Source organism: Phaseolus vulgaris, chromosome 9, assembly GCF_051622355.1.
Source record: "Phaseolus vulgaris cultivar YP4 chromosome 9, ASM5162235v1, whole genome shotgun sequence".
NCBI classification, from domain to species: domain Eukaryota; kingdom Viridiplantae; phylum Streptophyta; class Magnoliopsida; order Fabales; family Fabaceae; genus Phaseolus; species Phaseolus vulgaris.
In genome coordinates, this window is record NC_143506.1 from 14,422,380 (window position 1) to 14,439,163 (window position 16,784).

At 32.2% G+C, this 16,784-nt stretch overlaps 2 protein-coding genes and 1 long non-coding RNA gene across 11 annotated transcripts; 1 reads left to right on the plus strand and 2 right to left on the minus strand.

Moving 5' to 3' along the window:
- Positions 1-1,422: 1,422 nt before the first annotated feature.
- ATCSA-1 (Transducin/WD40 repeat-like superfamily protein) lies at positions 1,423-4,522 on the minus strand. Of its 6 annotated transcripts, none has more exons than XM_068626450.2 (9): positions 4,171-4,522; positions 3,819-4,085; positions 3,461-3,620; positions 2,972-3,150; positions 2,604-2,814; positions 2,294-2,448; positions 2,130-2,219; positions 1,852-1,914; positions 1,423-1,748 (listed from the first exon to the last, which is right to left on the minus strand). In XM_068626450.2, exons 1-9 carry the CDS (start codon positions 4,330-4,332, stop codon positions 1,707-1,709), a joined length of 1,329 nt encoding a protein of 442 aa, XP_068482551.1. In that variant the 5' UTR covers positions 4,333-4,522; the 3' UTR covers positions 1,423-1,706. The 6 variants fall into 6 exon arrangements, with proteins under 6 accessions (XP_068482551.1, XP_068482553.1, XP_068482550.1 ...); XM_068626452.2 differs by having other exon boundaries at positions 1,833-1,914; XM_068626449.2 differs by having other exon boundaries at positions 2,604-2,829.
- Positions 4,523-10,451: 5,929 nt separating this feature from the next.
- On the plus strand, positions 10,452-14,598 carry LOC137821647 (protein NPGR1). 4 transcript variants are annotated; one of them, XM_068626336.2, is made up of 6 exons: positions 10,452-10,778; positions 10,983-11,211; positions 11,658-11,916; positions 12,112-13,343; positions 13,734-13,881; positions 13,984-14,598. In XM_068626336.2, the coding sequence occupies exons 2-6, from the start codon at positions 11,014-11,016 to the stop codon at positions 14,292-14,294; spliced, it is 2,148 nt and encodes a 715-aa protein (XP_068482437.1). In that variant the 5' UTR covers positions 10,452-10,778; positions 10,983-11,013; the 3' UTR covers positions 14,295-14,598. The 4 variants fall into 4 exon arrangements, with proteins under 4 accessions (XP_068482437.1, XP_068482435.1, XP_068482436.1 ...); XM_068626334.2 differs by having other exon boundaries at positions 10,484-10,778; positions 13,731-13,881; XM_068626335.2 differs by having other exon boundaries at positions 10,656-10,891; positions 13,731-13,881.
- Positions 14,599-15,610: 1,012 nt separating this feature from the next.
- Positions 15,611-16,324, minus strand: LOC137821481 (uncharacterized). Its single transcript, XR_011082815.2, has 3 exons — positions 16,304-16,324; positions 16,028-16,072; positions 15,611-15,670 (listed from the first exon to the last, which is right to left on the minus strand). It is a non-coding gene; the product is annotated as an uncharacterized LOC137821481 (long non-coding RNA).
- Positions 16,325-16,784: the final 460 nt, after the last annotated feature.

The window sequence follows — 16,784 nt, forward strand, 5'->3', positions numbered from 1 at the left end:
AATCATTTTACAAAGCTCTTAACAACTCAAACCTAATTTATACTATATAATCTATATCCTTTATCTTAAGAGAAGTGTTATATATTACTTTCTAAACAACTTTAATTATAAAAAAAATGTTATCTCTTTACAATTTAAAAAATTTAGTTGTGATAAGATTTATAGTTATTTTTTATTCTTAAAAATCCAATATCTTAAATTTAAAACTTTTTCAATGCCACGACAATACGTTTTTATAAAATTTCTTATAAAGATTCCTACATTAGATTTAATTTAAGACCTTTGACTACGATATCTTGTAATAGAAATGCTGTTATATATGATCCAATATTGCATGTATTAAGCATTGATAGTAACTTGAAAACATTGACATGACACTATTACACTGGAACGCAGTGCATTTGCTGTTAATATCTGTCTTTAATTTACATCCCTAATGTCTATAATAACTGCTGGGAACCTTCTTATACATAATATGTAATCTAGGTAACACACCTTGTTATCCTTAAAATGAAATAGCAAGAGGATCAGGCCAAATTATCAATAATTTAGAGATTTAGGCATTTACTTGGATCTATTTTAATTGATAGCAAAATTGTTGTGAACTCTTTACACTAATTGATCACTTAAGTGAATGTCTTTGTTAACCAAAATCGTCATAATTCTTCTGTGAGGACCTTCCTTTATCCTACGGAGACCCAAAATTATTGGAAAATGTCACGTAAAATGTCAACCAACACCTAGAGAAAGAATAAAAAAAGAAGTGAGACGTTTCAAAAGAAATATGATCTATTAAGAAGAAAGAGATAAAAAAAAATCAAAGGTGTATGTATTTGTTAAAAAAAAATTGTTCATAGCTACTCAATATCATATTATAACTTGATATATTGAGACCCTTAATCAATTTATATATTGACCAATTGGAATTTCTAGAATTTACAAAATGGAAAAATACAATTATTTAGTCATCAAATCCACATCAATGTGGGAAGTCTATGGGTTACCTAACATCACTAAAAGTTATGCATGACAAATTAAATATCTGAAGTATATATTAAGAAATGGGAGTTTCCTAACAGTAAATGCATTCATGTATTTGAAATACTGTGATGCGAACAGCAACAGACAATACTATTCACTAGTTGATGTTGCGTCCTTTTTTATCCCTTTAGCCATGCTCGCTTGAATCGAATCATAATCCTTAGACTTGCAGAGTTACCACTCAGTTTCTCAGTGCGCAAATATTTCAAGCTGGCGTCCAATAAAGAACTATTATCTATCATAAAACTATCAGATAAATTATTAAACAATTACATGGTTATTGACATTTTTCTTTTTTCAAGGGCTTAATTGATGAAGCCTTTTTTTTTCTTCTAGTAAGATACTATCAGCTGGAACAATATAAAGGTTTGAGTCCGCACATATGTACACAACATTTTATTAAAAAAACATTATGAAAAATGAAAAATGAGTTTATACTGCAACTTACAACAAGGAGACAATTCAATTTACACTGATGAAATGATAAAAGGTGACACAAAAAGTTATATTCTACACAAATAATGGCTACTAGTATACAGTTTTTGTGTTTTAAAACGTTTCACCAAAATCAGAACAAGCCTACCTCTACAAATCTCACAAGCATATATCAGAAGGGGCAGAAGAAGATGAACAAGAGAAAGTTGTTACACATATGGAGGCAAGATTCAACTACTCCAGCTATCCTGATCCTCAGCAGGTCCTTCACCCTGCAATTTATTTCAATGAGGTCAGACAAAGACAAAATGGAAGTCTCTCTAGCATATATGCATGACAATCACAACACCAACAACATTGATTCAAAATGTGTACATCAATTGATCTAGCAGGTGACCAGATTAGAATTTGTCTATCATTTCCACCAGTGTACAGTTCCTGTGACAACAAGGAAAATCATTAAATAGTGCATGGAAGTTTGGGTTATTTTGAATGGACTAATTAATGAGAGCTTTGCTGTTGAGATAATTAATAAAAATTATAAGAAATTTACATATTATCCTGGGAGTCTGGACAATGTAACCAACCAGATAGACTGATTAAAAAAGAATAGGAAAAGAAAACAGACCACCACCTCTTGGACATGAACATACCTGATCTTGTTGATTAAACCAGCAACAGTTCACACATTCATAGTGGCCACGTAATATTGTGTAGGTGTTCCCAGACCACATGTCAAATGCCTAAATAATTCAAAACAAAGATCAGTGTTCCTCATTGCATTTGTACATCTAAATAATACACAGGAGAGACATACTTTCACAGATCTCATGCACGGAACAAAAACAAGGGTTGAATCTTGAGTGGTGGCTAATTGAAGAGGTTTATTTATTTGCAGACGAACTGTTTCAAAGTTCACAAGTGTGTCGCAACCAGATTGAACATCCCACAACCTTAATCTTGAATCAGACCCTGTCATGCAGCAGCACATAATACGGATAGAAAGAATTTACATACGAACAGAATTTTAACAAATTGTGAGAAACAGTTTAATACAGAGTCCCATATCAAATCATTATTGCGTGGATAATTCCTACAAATCTACTATCAAATAACTAATGAACAACCTGCACTTAGTAGATACATGCCATCCTCTGTTGCCTTTAACCCTGTCACAGCACCATAATGAGCAGTCGCCCGATCCTGGGTAGACAGCATTCCAGGATGTAACCTCTGCTTCATTGGTCCCTTGGATGGAACTCTGCCAATTGGATGTTGTCTGCTACCACTTCCATTAGCATGTTTCTTTTGGGCACCTCGCATTTTTGTACTTGAATCCTGTGAGTGATAAGGCTTTGGGATTATAAGAAAACCATAAATACTCAAAAAAACAAAACTAGATATATTTCAGCAACCATATTAAAACATTCATGACCTGCAATAACACAAGGAAATGCTAATCTTAAAAGAAGAAAATAGAAAAAAAAATTAAAACCTTAGTTATCGTGGACCGTTTGAGTATAGGTGGGCGCCTTCCAAACTGAGTCTGAGATTGATCTAAAACTTGGAAACAGCCAGCACGCCTGATGTCCCAAAATCGTATTGCACCATCACATCCCCCGGTAACCAATACCCATTCACTTGAATTAGACCATTCAACAGTCATTACACCATCTGTCATCACAGAAAACATTTGACACAAAACCTTCTTTCAATAAGCACTCAGAAATCTATCTACTTTCTGGCGCAACATTAGATCTAAATTGCGAAATCATTTGGCCGACAGCATATGTTAATACTTCCTGTAAGAAGCACGCAACAGAACCATACCATACCGTACAAACATGTAAGTTTACACAAGTGATAACCAAATGATCCACAACTGAACCTCAGTCAAATAAATTATAACCAGAAAGCCAACAAGCCATGCGTAAATTAATAAACTAAGAAGAAGGAATAATAAAAGATAAAAGTCTTGACATACCACGGTGACCGGACAAAGTGTGAGCAAAAGCCCCGGAAGCAATATCACAGAGGCGAACTTGGACATCCTCAGTGCCAGCAGCGATAAGCATGTGAGAAGTTGACAAATTGGACATTGCAGTCCTATGCACCTTTCCCGGCATTTTGAAGTTCACCACCACCTGCACAATTCAGTGAACAAGTTAATTTAAATTAAGAGTTTAGTTTCCATACATACACTCTGAGCCTATTAAATATCAACTTTTAAAATGATTATTACAAAATCGTGTGCAGTAGAAGCATCAGTACTAGCAGCCAATATGCCGTTTAAATAAGTGCATTGCAATTAAATAGATTAAAAGCGAAAATATGATAGTGACCTGGGTGGTATTGGTATCCCAAACATTAATGTGGTGATCGTATGAGCCAGTGACGAACAAACCGGTGTCAATGGGATACCATATGGCTGTGGAGACGGCATATTTGTGGGCCTGTCGGTGCTGCTTGTCAACGACAAATAAGCACCTGTGTTTGGAGAAGGCGGCCGCTGCTTCGGAAGCGGCGGAGGCGGATCGTTGAACGTCGTAGACGGCTACCGAGGCATCGGAGGCGGCGGAGAGCAGATACCTTCCCTCTGTCGAATCAATCTGATTTGACGGTGAAATTGGAAAGCGTGGAAAGGAGGTGGGGATTTGAATTGACGGTGGAAGGAGAGTGAGTTGGAGTATGTACCTGAAGGGAGTTGATAGCGCCCTTGTGAGGGGACACGATGTCTTTGTGATTCGCTAATTGGAGCTGCGAAGTGCGATAGGATTTTATGCTATTGGCGAAATGGTTCGCATGCACTCTCCCACCTTCTCTGTCTCTGATCTGCTTCCACACATGCGTATGCATGTTCGGAGCATCTTTGATTGATTTCAACTCGATCACAATTATCACACTCTCTGCCTCTCTTCTCTTTTCTTCTCTTCTCTTCTCTTCTCTTCTCTTCTCACACTTCTATTTCTGTTTTCCGCTTAATTTTCTCCCGCATAATCTTTGTCCTCTCCAACAGATATGTGCACGATGACGTTGCAGCAATCTCAACTGGACTCCGCCTTTCGGCCCAATTTGTTCAAATCGTTCTGCTCAATTCAGGTTTGAAATTACTATCTACACTCCCCCATTTTACACCTACGTGTGTCATCAAAACGCTAATTACACACTTTCTTCTTCCGTGTGCACACTGGTTAGGGTTTTAACTCCCATGAAATTTGTCATTTATTTGCCTTTTTTTTCATATCTGACTCTAACCTTCTTCGTCTTTCTATAGTCTTGTTATCCTACACTTTCTTCGGTAACACCATTACTATCCTTAAAATTCATCAGACTTATCACCTCTTTCTTTCTTTTCTATTTTTATCCACTTAATTTTTTTCTGCCAACAATAAGAATTAAAAAACATTCACCTGGTTTGTTATTTTAGTTTTATTTTAAGTTATAATACGTAAATGCTTTTAAAAGAGCATAATCTGATTGGTAAAAGTGTATCTAGTCAAATATTTTGTCAATAAAAAACTTATTTTATTGTTTAAAGTTTAAGTAACATCAAATCAATACAAGTTTTATGGTTAGGAAAGAAGATGAAATTGAAAGAGAAAGAAAGTGAAAAGAGGAGACAAGGAAAAGTGGGAGGAGGAATGTGAAATTTAAAAAGAAAAATGATTTTTTTTATCCCATTGTTCCGCCCTACACTCCACTAGATATTCATATTTTAATTATTTTAATTTTAAAAATTATTTAAATATTTTACATTTTGTCTATATTTTTATTAAAAACATTGTTTTATTTTTTTAATTTCTTTTATTATAAATATTAATATTTTATTATAAGTGTAAAGTGGAGTAGGGTGTCAAAATATCATTAATCATTTAAAAAAATGCTCTGACAAAAAAATTCATTTCCCATTCCCTCTTCCTCCAGCTTTTTAGCCTCCGCTGCTGAATTTTACTCTTCTCATGCATCATAATAAATAGGTTTAACTTTAGAATTATGATTTTTTTAAAAATTAAGATAGATAAAAGTTTCGTATACAAATTCCTCATTATTACAAATAGTATTCTAATTGTAAAACTTGTAAATATTAATTTAGAAAAATTCTATATAATATTTTTTAATTTAAAATTATATTTATAAGACTTGTTAAAATAATGTTTTTACTAATAGAAGTTTTTTTTAAAAAAAATATTGAATATACTCTTTAAACCATGATGTATAAAACATATGATTAGTCCGGACACAAAGAAAGTATATTATGGAGTAGTTTTTTTAAAATTTATCATAATAAATTTTGTAAAAAATATTCAAATAGATAAATCATGTTGAAATTACAGCTTTAAAATAAATAAAATTAGACTTCAATGTAAAATTTAGCTTGCAAAGTTTTTTAAAATTTTAATGAAGATGTTGTGATTTTATGTACGATTTCACCTTCTTATATATGTGTATATATGAAGAAGTCGCATCATTGAGAATAAAAGTGTGTATTTATAGGTAGATTTTAGAAACTTGTTATATGAAAAGTTGTGAAAAGGAAAAGTACTGATTGACAGGACTTTGTGGGTATGATTACCTTGCTTCTTGTCAATTTAATTATTAGTTTGATTGAGGAGAATAATGTTGCATCAACTCTCATAACTTTACTTGCTTAAAAAGCAAAGATGTTAAAGTTTGTTTCTTTCTTTTGTTTTATCTTAATATACAGTGTGGTTGTGTGGATTCCATATTCTTATTGGTTCAAATCGCATCTCCAAAGGAATAACTTTTCTTTCTTTCTACCATTTATAGTTTCATTTATCATGAATGTGTTTATAAAAGTTGTTTGAGATGGTTGGTGGAACGAGAAAGATGTTGCATCAAACTTGGAGGTATTTTTCTGGCACATGGTTAACTTCTTGAAGGGGAGTGGGTTATTTGTTTATTATCATATAATATTTGTTATGTCTAGTCACTATCCTCTTTTCTCTATATGTTTTGTGCACTTATATATATATACATGAGTGACTTCTAGTAATAAAGAAAATCACATTTTAAAACATCTGACTTCTTCGTGTGTTAAACAAAATGAAAGCATGCATTAAAACATGGCAAATCAAAGTCTTCTAACACAACTTTTTTGTGTGTTTCCAAGTTATACTTTTAAACACCACTTGCTCATTTACTTATATTTTTAAAAAATTTACCCTTTTTATATTTGCGATTCGAAATGAGGTAGGAATAATGTATTCAATGAAATTTTGATCAAATAAATATACTAGAATATTATGTATAGCTAATTCATAAAATTTTGAAGAAAAAACGAATAGGAATTTCCTTCATAGCACAATGTAGGATGATTCAATAATGTATATCTTGAAACAAAGCATGCAAAATATTAAAAAAAAATTACATAATAGTTTAATTCAATAAACGCACCAATTTTCCTTTTTTTCAGTTTTATTTTTTGAGCAATTTTAATATGAACTTTGTTCCACTTCCATATTTTTCTTATTTTTTCAATTAGTGCACTTTTATTTGATTATCACCATTGTTATTTTTATTATCATACATGTTCTTATATGGGTAGGAAAGAAGTCCTTTGTGATCTTTGTTTATGTTAATTTCTGATGGGTTCATTTTTTTACTTCAATTCTCATCTTAGTCAGTGATGAGATACATGCAAAAGATATTTCAATACTCAAATTAGGACTCGATCTACAGTGATTTGAATATTAATTGTTATTAAATGCATAATTAACTTGAATGCAATAAACCTATTTAGAGTGTTTTGAACTTTTAAGATGTTTATGATGATATTAATCTTGTATTAAGTCTGACATAATACTTTAACCTAGTTATTTAGATATGAAATGTGTATATATATTAAGTATGTTTGACAAGTATAATATATTGCGTGAACGTAGATTTTCTAACGGTATAATAATATATATATATATTATTATTATATCACTATTATTGTTAGTAACAACAATTACAACATAATTATTAAAACAATAACATTTTTATCATTTATTTTTTAAAATAATTACTTTATTGTTGATAATCTAATTGTCACTTACATTCTTATTTTATCTTTATTATTTTATTTTTATTGTAATTACTATTTTCGGTATCATCGCCCACATACTTGCCACAAACCATAATCATTATCACTACCATTATTCATTTTTCACACAAAATAAAATTTATGTTTATATTGTTCTTATCATATTTGCATATTTGTATCCTATTATATTATACAATACTAATTCTTTGGCATTCATCTTTTTCTTTTACTTTCACCTTATAACTCATTTTAACAATAAAATATATTATATTTAACTAATAAAATAAATACAAACAAAAATTTAAGATAAAATGATAATATTATTGATTATTAAGTAAGAGTATGAAAAAAAATGATAGTGTGAAAACTATCATGATCTATACTATAGTATCAAGACATTATAATATAATATAGTATAGATACAAGATAGAATTGAAAATTATCTTACATTTTGTTTTGTCTCAATGTAATGATATATCTTACTTAAATGTATCTTCTCAGTTAATTCATAAGATTTATTTGGTGGTCAAGATATAAAATTTAAGGCTGCTATAATTATCATATTCTGTTATAATTAATTGTCCTGTGCACCAACAGTACGTGATATTTTTTCATCTTTTTATTAATCATTTTCTATTAACGTAGTTATATTTCTAATTCGAATGATGGAGTTGGGTAAGAAAACAATACGTTACTCTCATACTATATCATCATCTCTTTTTTTTTTTTTACCATCTCTACCTACATTATATCTGTTATCATTTTCATCTTCGTTATAACAGAAATCACGTTAGTACAGTCATTCTAATAATTTTTTTTAAAACAATTTTCATCACTTTTATTATGGTCAAAACTTTTACTATTATTTTTATCAAAATTATTATTATTGTAATTTTTTCATCATCATTATTATTATTTATTATCATTTCACCATCATATATAAAGTTGGTGTGTAGCATTGTAAATAACTTCTCCTTGTCTTTATCTTTTCATTATTAATTATCACTAATGTGGTTATCATTAGTACTATTATTATCAAATTTATTCCTTCTATTCATTATTATTATTATTTATTATTATTATAACTATTTTCATTTTTATTGCTATCTTTATTATCATTACTTTATCTTGTTTTTTTTTATCTTATCATGTTATTTTTTTAGTTTTATAATATCATAATATATCCTATTTAACAATAATAATTCCGACTCTATATCAATAATACTACATTCTTTATTATTTCATTAATGTATTATGATTTTATATTCTTTTATTATTATTATTATTAACACCTTTTTTATATTTTAAATAACTATATGATGAAACAAATATTAATGTCCGATGAAAGAGAGATACACTGTTTATTTTTTATTTTTGTAAAATAAAAAGTACGTAAAGGAGGATATCATATAAAGCTTAAATTGAAAGCGGAAGGGAATGATAAGAAAGTAATGAATAATTCTTCAGTGTAGTTTTAAAATTAGTGAGGGGTTAAGTAAGTTTTACAAGAACCAAGAACGAATATTCTCTTCACGTATTGTTAAAGAAAGGCTAGTTATGCACTTTTTTTCATGAATGATTAAATTTATTAAAATAAAAAATAATAACACGTCAAATTCACAAACTGGAGCATTTTTTTTATGAATATAAACTTACAAAAATACTAAAAAAATTGTGTTAAAAGTTATGTAACACAAACACAGACACTGATACGGACAAATAGATACGTATAATCTCTAAAATTTAGGATACGGGGATACAAATCTATATATTATATAATTATAAATTATAAAAATTGACAATAAAGATTTACGTGCACAAGTATATTTCAGATTATTTTTTAGAGCAAAAAGATGTTTTTCATAACAGATTCAAAAAGATTTGTTTCTTATTTTTATAATCATAATAAAAAAGTATACAAGAACTTTGAGGGTGTGTTTGGATTGGGGAAGAGATTTGAGGGAGTGAATTTAAAGTGATTTGAGAGGAAAGTGAAGTTGTTTGGAGTGGGGTATATTAGAGTAGATTTGTGAGGAAAGTTTATTGAATTTTGTGAATGATGTGATAGTTGTGTGAAATTTTTTAATTTTTTAAAAATATTTAAAATACAAGTTTACAAATTTGATAAATAATAAATTTTAAAAAAATTATAAAATAATTTAATATAAAAGAATTTAGAAATATATTTTAGAATAAAAATAAATTAAAATAAAAATACGTATTAATAATTAAAATTAATATTTTGTTTATTATTTATTTTTTTATAATATACAAATTAATATTAATAATTAATAAAGAAATTATAAATGTAATATATATATATATATATATATATATATTTTGAAATATAATTTACATGGATGTAATTTATTAACTTTTTAAAACAAAAATAATGTTAATTCATCTTTCCCCACAAATCTCTTCACAAGTATGAGAAAATTTTAAACCAAAGAATTGTCTCTTTTTTTGTGTTTTGATGCTTTTATTTTTTCGTTTTTTCAACTTTTCCTACAATTCAACTTTCTTTACCATTCTGCGGCTAGAAACAAACAGATACTGAGGTTTTAAAAATATTTTTTTAAATTATGTTAAAATTGTATTAGAATTGTTAAAAATTCAACAAATATTTTTTGAATTTGACACTTCACATATACATGTTCTACAAATGTTATACAAGTATTAGTATCCGATATAAATATTCTACACCAACATCATTTAAGAGATGTGTCTTAGTTTCGTAGTTAAAATTAAAATGTGATTTTCTAAAATAAACAAACCAATCCCAAACGGTATCGATTTATTTAATATTTAGCTCTGTTTTTATTATCTATTTCTCCTTATTTCCTTTTGTATGTATCTGACAATTTTGTCCCTTCCAATAGCGTCCAGCGTAGGCCTCACTTTGGTGGTCCCAGTGCAACCCTCGTTTACAATTTTCAATTTCAACATTCCTCGCATTTTGTTGCTTTCTTTTAAAAACTGAAAACAAAAAAATATTTGAACGCCAAACCTCCAACTCTCAAATGCCAAACTAACCAACTTCATAGTTCAAAATTGAAAGACGAAAGGCTCCGGCAGCAGCATTGCTTCTCATTACTGTGCCTATTATTATTCTACGACTCACAGAATAAACAGAAAAAATAAAGTTGAATTTTGCAGATCTCGGATTAGGATTTGCACAAGAACCTGGGGATTGGTCCCTGTGTTGACGAATGGGTAAAGTTAGTTGAAATTATCGGAATCCGAGCAAACACTGGTGAGTCCAATGCACTGTTCAAGTTCCATGTCTCGCCCTTTTCACAACCTTTTGTCCTCTTCACTTTTTCTCACCATCCTCTTCTCTCATGTCTCCATCTCGATTACTGTAATGTAAAGCACGTTACACCAACAATCGCGCTGTTCTTCGTTTCATTTACTTTGTCAATTGCTTTTGCACTAACGGAAACGCGTTTCTTAAAAGGTGTGCGTTGAGGGCGGAGTGACCGGAGAAGATGTTGTGCGCTTGTTCTTCCGGTGAGCAGTTCAAATTTGAAGAGCCGCCGCAGTCGCCGGACTCCCTCGCCACCAGGGATTTCTCCGCTAGCGGGCTCTCTTCCAGGACCACCGGGGAATGGGAACCTAAATTCGATGAAGCGCAAGTAGAACAAGCTGAATCTACGCTTAAAGAAGCTCTTTCCTTAAACTATGAGGTTGGTAGTGCCAAATACCAATGCATTTCGATTACTTTTTTCCGTTAGTGTTTTTTAGGATACCTTGTGCATGTTTTACTAGAGAAATTATTGTACGGTCCGCAACTAACTATGATGATTCAACTAATCTTCTACTTGATAAGAAGTATTTGAGTGCTACTAATTTTATTTTTTAAATTGAACTACTCGGGTTCTGATACTGTAGAGATTAATGGAGACCATCTAAGCATGATAATCCTGCATTATCTAATAATTTGTTCTTATATGGGTAATCGTGTTCGAGTTGATTTAGATTACTATAGGTGGTAAAATTCTCTTTCTGAGTAGTTAATGCAACCGCATACTTCTGAGCATTGCTTAAAATAGAACAATCATCTTGTGTTTGTGTGTCCGTGTGAATTTGTTTTTGGTTTATATGTGTCATGTGTGTTTTGAATGGATTCCAGGAGGCTAGGGCTTTGTTGGGGAGACTTGAATACCAAAGAGGGAATTTCGATGCTGCACTTCAAGTGTTTCAGGGTATAGACATCAAGGGTTTGACCCTGAGAATGATCAAGGCTATTGCTGAAAGAACCAAGCAGAGGAAACCACGTTCCAAGGCAGATATCGTTGTTTCAAATGTGATGTCATTGCACTCTGTTAGCCTGCTTCTTGAGGCAATTTTGCTTAAAGCAAGGTCATTGGAGGAGCTTGGGGAATGCATTGGTTGGTAACTAATTTTATATTATATTACCTTTTCTTGAATTGAACTACTTCCAATATCTTCTATGTTAAATTGTGCAATTGAATTTTTGCATATGAGATCATGAACGTTACTCTATTTGAATTTAACTTCATTATTAAGGATGAGAGGTTTCGGGTGCCAATTCCGATGAGTTTAGTGCTTTATAAATTTTACAGAGGCTGCAAAGGAGTGCAGAATAATTCTTGATACAGTTGAATCTGCCCTTCCTAATGGAATACCTGAGGGTATTGGCGAAGATTGTAAGTTGAAAGAGATGTTTCATAAAGCTTTGGAATTACTTCCAAGGCTTTGGATCAAAGCAGGATTTCTGGATGAAGCTGTAGCTGCGTATCGTCGTGCTCTGGTCAAGCCATGGAGTTTGGAGCCACAAAGGTTGGCTGCTGTACAAAAAGATTTAGCTACGACACTACTCTATGGCGGTGTTGAAGTTAGCCTATCCTCTCAGTTGCAGGTGTGGGGTGAGACAACACCTACCAACAGTGTTGAAGAAGCGATACATTTGCTAGTAATACTCATGAGCAAGGTGGCAATTGGGGAAATAGACTGGGATGCTGAAATAATGGATCATCTTACGTTTGCACTTTCAGTCACTGGGATGTTTGAGCTACTTGCAGATCATGTAGAGCAGATCCTTCCAGGTATCTATAGTCGGGCTGAGAGGTGGTACTTTCTTGCTCTGTGTTTTAGTGCAGCAGGACATGATGAGGTGGCATTGAACCTTTTAAGGAAGGCTTGCGGGAGTTCTGAAGCAAACCATAAACCCCATTTTCCTTCATTTTTGCTTGGAGCAAAACTCTGTTCCCTAGATTCTCGCCATGCTCATGAAGGCATTAACTTTTCACGTAAAGTTATTGAGCTAGCTAAGCATCAAAATGAGCATTTTCTGGGTCAAGGCCATACATTTCTTGGAATCTGCTATGGTGCTGCCGCCAGAATTTCTGTACTGGATTCTGAAAGAAGTATATTTGAAAGAGAGTCTTTGGACTCTCTAAACTGTGCTGCTGTAAATGGAAATGATGACCTGGAAGCAATATTCAGCCTTGGACTGGAAAATGCAATTCAAAGGAATCTGGATGCAGCTTACAACAACATAATGATGTTCTCAGACATGACTGTTGGCAGTTCGAGAGGTTGGCAGCTGTTAGCACTTATAGTATCTGGACAGCATCGGTTTAAGGATGCAGAAACTATAGTTGATTTTGCTTTAGATGAGGCCGGGGGGATGGATCAACTTGATCTTCTGAGATTGAAAGCTATACTTCAAATTGCTCAACAGCAACCCAGGCAAGCAATAGAAACATATAGGATCTTGCTTGCACTAATTCAAGCAAAAAAGGAACTTTGGCTTCAAGATAACATTAATCGAGAACAAGCATGCAGGCAAGAGGTGTGTAGTACATTCAAAGGAAGAACCCTAACATCCCTTGTATAGACTGATGTTAAAGTTGATTCAAAAGAAAAAATACCTTGTCCACTGTTTTCTGCTAGGACAACTATGGTTATCCCCTGACTTTGTTTAACAGTAATTCTCTTAAGGGATTTGAATGTCTGTTGCAAGAAACTCCTGTCATCCTTCACTCTTCCTAAAACTATATGCTAGATTTTTAATTTTGGATGTCCAAAGATTAGCTATTCCTAGAGTGGAACAATGGGAATTAACCATTAGGTGCAATATATATTATAATATATATATATATTATTTGTTGAGTAAATATTAGTTTCATCTCTGAAATCTTGAGAAGAATTCCCCTTCTAACTTTTTCATCCCTCTCAGCAGGCATTAACAGAAAGGAAGTTGGAAATGGAAGCCTGGCAGGATTTGGCTACAATTTATACAGATATCGGTTCCTTGATCGATGCAAAAACTTGTGTTGACAAGGCCCAATTGATAGAGTTTTTTTCTCCAAGAAGTTGGCATATTACAGGTAAGGAACCTGTCTGTTCAAGTTTTTATGGTTGAACTCATGTCTGCATTGAGTATTTGTGCCCATGGTAACCTAATTTGCAATTCCTGTGCACAATTGCAGGGTTGATGCTTGAAGCTCAATCATTATACAGAGAGGCATTTATTTCCTTTTCAATATCATTGTCAGTAGAACCAGATTACGTTCCCAGTATCATTTCTACTGCAGAATTGTTGACGAAACTTGGTATGCAATCACTTCCAATTGCAAGAAGTTTTTTAATGAATGCTTTACGATTAGAACCTACAAACCACGATGCTTGGTTCAACCTTGGATTGGTTTCAAAAATGGAAGGTTCATTACAGCAAGCAGCAGAGTTCTTTCAAGCTGCTTATGAGCTGAAGCTTTCTGCTCCAGTGCAAAAATTTAAGTAATCAAGGGAAAATGAGTTTGACTAAGAGAATGATAGAAAACACCGAGCAGCAACTAAGTGACAAAAATACTCATCCCGCAATTATCATTGCTTGGTTGTTGATTTGTTGAAAATGTTTAACTAAATCTAGCTACTTATCAACAGATTTTCTTCATTCTACTCAAATCAAATTGTCATTGTTTCGCAAGTAGAATTAACCGTGGACAGAAATGGTGTAACGTCATGTAGTATCCTGTCAAATAATGACATGAACTAGATAGTCGAGGCTCTCATAATAGTATGCTTGATTGTTATTTTTGTCCTCCTGGTACACCGTTTCTGTACTGTGAAAGAGAATTACCTATTTACATAGTATCCTGTCAAATAGTAACACGAACTAGATAGTCAAGGTTCTTATGATTGTATGCTTGATTATTACTTTTGTGTTTCTGGTACATCGATTCTGTATTGTGAAAGAAAATTACCTATTTGTCGTCACTATTACTAATTGTTATTGTGCAAACGAAAAAATGGAACAAAAATGACAAGCAAGCTTCATGTTACGACTTCAACCATTGATCTAGCATCCCATTATTAATTTTATGTTAGCATCCAACATTTTCAATAAAGTTTTGCTTTCTTCAATTCTCCCGTAAAAGAAAGAAACACCAAGATTTGGGAAATGAGTATTGAGCTGTTCTACATGTCGATAATCAAATTGGTCTATGCATATGATAGGAAGGCTTCATTGCAAAGTCATCATAAATCCAAAATAAAGTCCCCTGCTAACTTACACGGTTGACTGCAAGATGAGATGCTCAAATTTCTCACTTTTTCTTGGTGCAATTTATAATGCGTGCCCAGAGCTGGACCTGGAATCGCTTGGTCTGAATGTATTGCTATTTAAAAGATCACTTTAAAATTAGTCTCTTGACGTTTAATTTGTTCTGAATGTACTGCTAAAAATCTTTCACTTTAAAGTTATTCTCTTGACGTTTAATTTGTTTCATATTATCGGTAGCTCAAAATATTAATGGCATACATAGCACGTATTTCACCATTGGTAGAATCATGAAACAAGTTCAAGTTCTTACTTGTAAGAACCCCTTCCCAAAATAAAAGCAAATACAAAATAACAGATAACGTAAACTGATTGATGCGTTCAATTTTTGCGGAAGGAAAATGGAGTTTTTTCAATACCAACAAATGGAATAAAATGACCAAGCTACATCCTTGTTTCCTTTTTTACATCACGAATTCTTTCCAATCAAACATAATATTTCATGATCTGGGAAACAACTAATTTGACCGATGGTACAGTTGTAGTAAAGACCGTTTGTTCATCTCCGGGGAAAGCTGGCAGTGCAGAGGATTTGTCTGGACCTATACTTATTAATACTGCAAAATAAGAAGAAAGGGGAAAACCAATGAGACAAATCATTTCCAAATTCTCAATTGGAAGAAGATATTTTCATTTTGCACAGAAAACAAGGTATAAATTTCTACTGCTAACTGACAATTCATTCAGCTAGCAACATAGTTACTCAGGAATTGTCCTGATCAACACAATGTAGAAAATCATCTAGACAGAATTCTTGAAAGATCTTTCATTTGGCTACCATTTTATCCAATGCAAACTTGATTTTACCTTATAAATTGTTATATTGCAGCCTCATTTACACTTTGTTTATGCAAATCTTGTTTACAAGAAACAAAAGTTTTAAAAGGGGCAACCTAGAGCTAAACTTTATTCACCTTAAATTTAATAAACAGTTGGTCTAGCCCTCAACCCAGCTGCCACTGCATCAACGGATGAAAAGTCAAAACATATTATCAATGTTAGCTAATGAATCCATGAAAACATAGATAGCCAAACGGCAAGGGCAACAAGGCACCAAATCGAGGGAAAATATTAAAAAGATATAATTGAAAAAAATGCAATAAATTCTTAAAAAAATTCAGGGAATTTCCCTACAATTGTATGATAGCGATTTAGCAGAAATTTAACCAGAGTGAGTAAAAAATATTTACCAATAATCAAGTGGCCCCTAGTTTCTCTAAACCTTTACAAACGCTTCGCCATTGTTGGAGTTTTCAGCTTCCTTTTCCATTTCTGCCATTTCTGCCGTTTCTGCCGCTTCTGCCGTTTCTCCCGTTTCTGGTTGCTTTGCTTCTCCTGGTTGCTCTTGCCTGCAATGACAATGAACACCAAAAAGTTACTCTACATGAATATATACCGAAATCGTCACCCAAAAAACAAAAGGCATGGTAAAAATATTATTTTTCCATCTTTTTACAAATTTTCTGTGTTGCCCAGGGTCTACATTTTTTTTTTTTAATTCAAGATCTTTTTGACCAAATTTTAAAACTCTCCGAGTATTAAAAGTTTTTCAAAAAATTTACTTCTTTTCATCATACATTTTTTCAGCCGCTTCTGCTCTGCCATTATGCCAAATTCATGTCACAACATGCATGCATATGTGATACGTGCATGTTTATATTTATCAGACGC

Excerpts from the sequence above, each read along its gene's own strand:
- ATCSA-1 (XM_068626449.2), bottom strand. The coding sequence starts at position 4,332 with ATGCATACGCATGTGTGGAAGCAGATCAGAGACAGAGAAGGTGGGAGA. Across the intron at positions 2,220-2,293 it reads CGTGCATGAGATCTGTGAAA|GCATTTGACATGTGGTCTGG; the intron begins GTATGTCTCTCC and ends TGAATTATTTAG. Across the intron at positions 1,915-2,129 it reads GGTTTAATCAACAAGATCAG|GAACTGTACACTGGTGGAAA; the intron begins GTATGTTCATGT and ends TTGTTGTCACAG.
- LOC137821647 (XM_068626334.2), top strand. The coding sequence starts at position 11,014 with ATGTTGTGCGCTTGTTCTTCCGGTGAGCAGTTCAAATTTGAAGAGCCG. Across the intron at positions 11,212-11,657 it reads CTCTTTCCTTAAACTATGAG|GAGGCTAGGGCTTTGTTGGG; the intron begins GTTGGTAGTGCC and ends AATGGATTCCAG. Across the intron at positions 13,344-13,730 it reads AACAAGCATGCAGGCAAGAG|CAGGCATTAACAGAAAGGAA; the intron begins GTGTGTAGTACA and ends CATCCCTCTCAG.